This window comes from Fukomys damarensis, unplaced genomic scaffold (assembly GCF_012274545.1).
Source record: "Fukomys damarensis isolate Sample0158 unplaced genomic scaffold, DMR_v1.0_HiC HiC_scaffold_37, whole genome shotgun sequence".
In the NCBI taxonomy this organism is placed as follows: Eukaryota; Metazoa; Chordata; class Mammalia; order Rodentia; family Bathyergidae; genus Fukomys; species Fukomys damarensis.
Window position 1 is genome coordinate 8,800,791 of NW_022900949.1, and position 7,260 is coordinate 8,808,050.

A 7,260-nucleotide genomic window follows, 5' to 3' on the forward strand; every position below is an offset into this window, starting at 1 on the left:
GGGCCCCGCCCCCCCCGGGGGGGGGGCCGGGGGGAGGAAGGGGGGCCCCCAGCAGCTGGTGCGGCGGGAAGGCGGTGGGTGGAGGGCTGGAGCCCCGGCAGCGAGCAGGCTTCACAAAGGCCTCTGTGTGGCTGTGGCAGACCCTGCACCAAGGACTGCCAGGGTGGGCAGACACCGGGCCACCGGCTGAGACCTCAGCCTGGCCAGAGGGGTCCCGTGGCCTTCAGGAGGCCCACCTTGGGTCCCGTCCCCGGGGAGAGGCCTGGGCCCTCCGCCCCAGAGAGAGCCAGCCTGGCCCAGAGGAACCGGAGGAGCGTGGTCGGCGTTGGGTGGCGCGGGGCTCCCTGGAGAGGGCGGAGTGTTGGGGACAGGAGCCAGCGGGTTGCACAAGGGCCTGGGTTGGCGGATGAGTCACGGCTCAGGGGAAAGTGAAGAGGAGGACAGTGCAGGAGAGGGTGGGCTGCGTGGTCCCCCGTGGCCTGGTACCGCTAAGAACCAGAGCCCATTTGACAGATGGGGAAACTTGAGACCCAGAGAGCACAGGGCCTTGTCGCAGGCTGGATGTCACAGCTGTGGTGGCAGAGAGGCCGGTGGGAGGCCCTCAGCCCTGGCCTTCCTGGGGGCCTCGCCTGGGCGTGACCTGGTTTTCCCTATTACTCACTGCCAGGCTGAGCCTGGGGGCTCGGGGACAGGAAGAGGTTTGTCAGCTGCCACTGGGCCTGTCCCAGCAGGACACGCCCTCTGTGCCCTTGACCCCTGCCAGGTTTGGGCCTGGGTGCCTTGGGTCTCACCTTGCCTCTTCTTGGGGTCCCCAGAGGAAACTGGGGTCACAGGGACCAAGTGCAGGTCAGGTGCAGCGCTGCTTGCCAGGTGGCTACAGGCAGGTTCCATCTAGGCCTGGAGGGGGCACAGACAGGCCTGGCGCATTTCTCAGGCAGACACCTCCAGCTGCCCCTTTGGCCTGGGTTCCCAGGGTCCTCCCACTGAGCGGGTGCCAGGGTCCCCACATCTCCCTTAGCAGCCAGTGTGGGTTTTGCCAGTATGGTCTCATGGATAAAATGGATTAGGATTAAAGCTGGGTGTGGTGGCTCATGCTTGTAATCCCAGCACTTAGGAGGCTGAGGCAGGAGGCTTGCCTTGCGTGTGAGGCCAGACCAAAAACAAATGGTTAGGAATAAGGCGCTGAAGCACTCTTGTGCATGGCCAGGTAAACTGAGGCTGGAGGAGGCGTGACGAGGGAGCACGCTTGTGCAGAGCTGGCAAAGTCACGGCCAGGACCACCACGCTCTCAGACTCCCCCGTTTCCCGCAGGTCTCGGCGCGGAAGATGGCCGGTGGCGTGGACGGCCCCATCGGGATCCCGTTCCCCGACCACAGCAGTGACATCCTGAGTGGGCTGAACGAGCAGCGGACGCAGGGGCTGCTGTGCGACGTGGTGATCCTGGTGGAGGGCCGCGAGTTCCCCACCCACCGCTCGGTGCTGGCCGCCTGCAGCCAGTACTTCAAGAAGCTGTTCACGTCGGGCGCCGTGGTGGACCAGCAGAACGTGTACGAGATCGACTTCGTGAGCGCCGAAGCCCTCACCGCACTCATGGACTTCGCCTATACCGCCACACTCACGGTGAGCACGGCTAACGTGGGCGACATCCTCAGCGCCGCCCGCCTGCTCGAGATCCCGGCCGTGAGTCACGTTTGCGCCGACCTCCTGGACCGGCAGATCCTGGCGGCCGACGCAGGTGGCGACGCGGGCCAGCTCGACCTCGTGGACCAGGTGGACCAACGCAACCTGCTGCGCGCCAAGGAGTACCTGGAGTTCTTCCAGAGCAACCCCATGAACAGCCTTCCCCCCGCCGCCGCCGCCAGCTTCCCGTGGTCCGCTTTTGGGGCGTCTGATGATGACCTAGATGCCACCAAAGAGGCCGTGGCGGCTGCCGTGGCGGCCGTGGCTGCGGGTGATTGCAATGGCTTGGACTTCTATGGGCCAGGCCCCCCCGCGGAACGGCCCCCTGCAGGCGACGGAGATGAATAAGCCAAGACATTCCTGTTCACTACAAATTACCCAGACTGTGCTAGGCTGTTCCAGCTGCATAGGGCAGACTGAGATGTGTGGCATACCTCGGATGGGCTGCACAGAGCCTCAAGGAGATGGTGACGTGAAGCAGACTGGAAGGCTGAGTGGCAAGCTCTCCAAGCACGCGGGGGACGTGGACGGACTGGCGGCCAGCACGCTGCTGCAGCAGATGATGTCCTCGGTGGGCCGGGCGGGGGCGCTCGCGGGCGGGGACAGCGACGAGGAGTCCCGGGCCGAGGACAAGGGCGTCATGGACTACTACCTGAAGTACTTCAGCGGCGCCCACGAGGGGGACGTGTACCCGGCGTGGTCGCAGAAGGGGGAGAAGAAGATCCGAGCCAAGGCCTTCCAGAAGTGCCCCATCTGCGAGAAGGTCATCCAGGGCGCCGGCAAGCTGCCGCGCCACATCCGCACGCACACCGGCGAGAAGCCGTACGAGTGCAACATCTGCAAGGTCCGCTTCACCAGGTAGGCCTGAGACCCCGTTCCTGCCACAGCTCAGGCATGGCGGGCATGACCACACCAGAAACAGCGTGGCTGGGGCCCAGGGACTTGGCTCAGTGGTGCTGTTCCTGCCCCACTAGCTAGCGCAAAGTCCTCAGTTTGATCCCCAGTACCGGAAAAAAAAAAACAAACAGCATGGTGCACATAGTGGTTCATGCCTGTAATCCTGGCTTCTGGGAGGCTGAGGCAGAAGGGTGTTCTTCAGTGCAAGGCCCTGGGTTCAATCTCCAGTAAAGAAAAGACATCCCACAGAGTGTGACGTATGGAGAGCCTGTCAGCGGAGTGCAGTCACCTTTCTGTTTTCAGGTGGTTCTCTCTGTTATTTGTTTTTGTTTCGTTTTTTTTGGTACTGGGGCTTGAACTCAGGACCTTGTACTTCCTAGGCAGGCATGGTGCCCCTGAGCTACGTCCCCGGCCCATAGTTCTCTGTGTGTTTTTTTGTTTTTTTGTTTTTTTTGGTACCAGGGATTGAACTCGGGTTCTCCTGCTTGCAAGGCAAGCGGCGGAACCACAAACTAAATCCCAGCCCTGTAGTTCTCTAGGTTGAAGGAGAAATTTTTACTTGCTGTGGGAGAGGGAGAAACCCTGTTACAGACAACTCTGGTTGGTGAGGGGTCATTGGCCTCATTTGTCCCGTGCTTATTTATTACTTATTTATTTGGTCCTTAGCCCTTTGTTTATTTATTTACTTATTTTGATACCAGTGACCAAACTCAGGACCTTGCACTTGCAAGGCAGGCACAGTGCCACTGAGCTAAATCCCTGGCCCCTTAGCCCTTTACTTCTTGTTTTGAGGCAGCGTCTCACTAACTCAGTAAGTTGCCCATGCTGGGGTTGAACTGTGATCCTGCCTCCGCCTCCCAAAGTGCTGGGGTGAAAGGTATATGTCACCTGTCCGATTTGACCAGCATTTTTTTTTTTCTTTTCTTTTTTTGCGGGGGGTATTGAGGATCGAATTCAGGACCTTGTACCTGTGAGGCAGGTAAGGCCAGAATATTGGGGATTGAACTCAGGACCCTGCACTTGCTAGACAGGTGGCAGAACCACTGAACTAAATCTGCCGCCCTTGACCCGGATTTGTTTGTTTTGTTTGTTTGTTTTTGAGACAGGGTCTCACTATGTAGTTGAAACTGACCTGGAACTCACTGTGTAGCCCAGGCTGGTCTTGAACTCACAGTGATCCTCCTGCCTCAGCCTCCCGAGTGCTGGGATTACAGGTGTGTGCCACCATGCCCGGCTTGACCAGGATTTTTTAAGCACCTGTTGTGTGCTGGGCTCTGTTCCAAGCACTAAGGGACACAGCAGTGGATAGACAGGCCCAAATCCTTCTGCGACCACCAGGGAAGAGAGCACTGGTGGAGGAGACATTTGGATTGAGCTCCAAACAAGCTGTGGGAAAAGTGTTCTGGGCTGGCAGCAGCCAGTGCAAAGGCCCTGAGGCGGATTCAGCTTGGGGGACTGCAGCCAATAGAGGTGGAAAGGCCTGGGCAGGAGCCATGGGGCTTGGTCCCTGAGCTGAACGAGTTCAAGGTCAGGCTAGCAGTCTGCAATTGGGTCTTAGGAGTCCAGAGGTAGCTAGCTGGGCCATGTGGACTGAGGGTGGGCCGGCCCTGTGGGGGTGGGGGGCTGGCAGGCAAGGGACCGGGCCAGGCTGGGTGACTCAGCGTCACCCCCTGCCCCCAGCCTGGCTGCCCTGGGGTTCCCCCAGCCACGCCTCTCAAGGCTGAAGAAAGAGGCCATTGTCCCAGCTTCCCGGCCCCACCCCACAAGGACAGGAATCAGGGCCTGACCCCCTCCCCAGGAGCTGGGTGAGGAAGGCGTGGCCAGGATCCAGCACCCAGGGGTGCCAGGTGGGGGCAAAGGGCAGAGCTGAGCGGTGGGCAGTCTGCCTTGTGAGAGTGGGGTGCTGGAGGCCTGGCCTCCGCCAGGCAGGAGTCCCCGGGTGGCATACGTAAGCTCAGGCAGGGACATCTTGGTCGGGGTCCTGTGCAGTGAACTGGTCCAGCCCTGCCTCCACCTGCTGCCAGAGCCATGGCCGCTCCAATGCAGCGCGGCCTGGTTTCAGTGTGACGTGGCCTGAATTCAGCCACACCTACCAGTCCCGGCCTGGGCCCATTCTGCCTGCCAGTCAGGAGACTGAGGCACGGGGAGCCCTCAGTGGCTGTTTCTCCTCAGGGACCCTCTTGCTTCCGTGGAGCCCCCGCCCCCGCCCCTTGCAGGCCCAGGAGCCCAGGGGCCCCTCTGAGTCACACTAGGCAGAGCGTTGAGTAAGCAGGGCCTGTGGCAGCCGGGGCTATAATTACCCGGCCGGGGCTCGGGGTGATGAAACGCACTGCCTCCACCCCCACCCCTCCTCCTTGTGGCCCCTGGGCTGCTGTGCAGCCCTGGGCAGGTCACTTCCCTCTCTGAGCCACCCGGCCTCTGTGGTGAGAGGGAAGTGTAGTCTGTGCTGGGCCTCTGGCTCTGGCCTGGACGGAGAATCTCAGGGGTCCTTCCAGAGGGCTTTGTAGAAGTTCAGGGAAGCAGCCAGGTGTCTTGGAGCTGTTCCGCCAGGAGTTTGTTCCAGTCTGAGCTCTTTTGGCTCAGGCAGGGCCACAAAACTGGGGAGAGGGCAGAAGTCAGTTGCAGAGAGCTGCAGAGTTGTACAAGCCATAGAGCACGTAGGGGCCAGAAGGAGGGACCTGGGGCTGGAGGAGCCCAGAGCAACAGCAGTGTCTTTGAGGATTAGAAAAGCCAGAGGGGCAAGGAGGCCTTGAGGGATGAATAGGAGTTTGTCAGCATTTGCACTGAAGAGGCTGTGTCTGCTAGGTGTGAGAAGGGAGAATCATGGAGCAGCTCTAATGCAGGGCACCAAGGCCAGCAGCATGGAGCAGGTTAGGTTCTGGGCAGGGATCCTGAGACCCAGGTCACTGCTCCTGTGCTGTGGGGTCCAGGTCGGCCCATATGTCTAGACCAGCACTGTGCAAGTTTCACAGGAGCTGCCTACATCATTTAAAATTGTCTGGTGGCCACGTGAAAGGGAAAAAAGTAAGAGATAACAGATGGAAAGTCATAATTTACAAAGCTTGATTTCATTGATCAGTATGGAGAAGTTTTGCGGGGAGGCATTGAGGGTCCTGCTATGTGTTTCAGGCTGGCTTTGAAATATCTGTGTAGCCCAGTTCGGCCTTCAATGCATAGGGATCCTCCTGCCTCAGCCTCCCAAGTGCTGGGATCACAGGTGTGCGCAACCACGCCCAGCTAAAACTCTTTCAAATTCCACGGTGTCTTTAATAATTGAGCACCTCTCAGTTTGCAGCAGCCAAAGGACGTCAAAGAGCTTGGGAGCTGTAGCTGTGTGTGGCCAGCGGCCACTATAGAGGATGGACAGTAACCTGGGCCATAGTCCCTCCAGGGCTGATATGGTTACCAGGTTTGTGGGATAAAGGCCTCTGGTTGAGCTGGATTTGTGCTGTTCCCTGTGGGGCAAGATGGCAGGGAGTGTCAGGTGGCCGTGGGGCGTGGGTCCAAGGTGGTGACATCGGGCTCTGGATTTGACAGTGAGGACCTGGAGGAGCTGTGTCTCCGGGACAGCACGTCCAAAGGCCCTGGGGCAAGCTGTGTTCATTGTGTTGGGGCCACAGCCAGGGAGCCAGTATGGTCAGGTTGAACCTGTCAGAGGGCAGAGGAGGGTTGGCAGGGCCCTGTTCTCTGGGGTGGGGACTCAGTGGCTGCAGTGACCAAGTGCTTCCAGGACTGAGTGGTGTCTTGGGTTACAGAACTCTGAGTGCGAAGAGCAGAATATTTGGTCACCCCATCTGTCACCAAATAACCTTAGCAACAGGCTGTTCTGGAGGGCAGGGACCTTTGCCTGCCTTGTTTCCTGTAGTATTTTCAGGACTTGAGACAGGGTTCTGGGACACAGGCCTGTCACCACAGCAGCTCAGGAGGCTGAGGCAGGAGGATTACACATTTGAGCCCAGCCTGGGCAGTTGAAGGATTTATCAAGATTCAGCCCTGGTTTAAACAATGAGAAGGCCTGGGGATGTCGGTCAGTGGTGAGGGCTTGCCTAGCATGTGGGAGGGAGGCCCTGGGTTCCTCTCCTCCCAATTAATTGTTTTGCTTTTTTGTTCTTGGTGTTTTTAAGTCATTTCATTGCCCAGGCTGTCTGTGAAATTTCTGTCCTCCTGCCTCAGCCTCCCCAGTGCTGGGATGGCAGATGGGCGCCACTCTGCCTAGCTCTGCAAAAGTAATAGTAGAAGAGAAAGGGCTGGGATATAGAGCCCGGTGTTAGTTCATCGCACCCCCCAGCCCCAGCCCCACGGAGGCTCTTCGTGTTTTCCTCCCAAGCATCAGGGAGAGTGGTTGGGAGAGGGTTAGCGTCTGCCCAGGGCCCCGCGGGGTGTCCCTGGTGTCCCAGCCTGGGTGCTGACTGCCGGTCCTGCCATCCCTGCCCCCACAGGCAGGACAAGCTGAAGGTGCACATGCGGAAACACACAGGTGAGAAGCCCTACCTGTGCCAGCAGTGCGGGGCCGCCTTCGCGCACAACTACGATCTGAAGAACCACATGCGTGTGCACACCGGCCTGAGGCCCTACCAGTGTGACAGCTGCTGCAAGACCTTCGTGCGCTCCGACCACCTGCACAGGCACCTCAAGAAGGACGGTTGCAACGGGGTCCCTTCGCGCCGAGGCCGCAAGCCCCGC

General features: G+C 59.5%; 1 protein-coding gene across 1 annotated transcript in view; it reads left to right on the top strand.

Moving 5' to 3' along the window:
- Zbtb7a (zinc finger and BTB domain containing 7A) overlaps positions 1-7,260 on the top strand; it is a 20,303-nt gene that overhangs the window by 9,728 nt on the left and 3,315 nt on the right. The window contains 3 exon segments of the mRNA XM_033759359.1: positions 1,312-2,073; positions 2,075-2,538; positions 7,017-7,260. Coding sequence (XP_033615250.1) covers positions 1,312-2,073; positions 2,075-2,538; positions 7,017-7,260 — 1,470 coding nt within the window.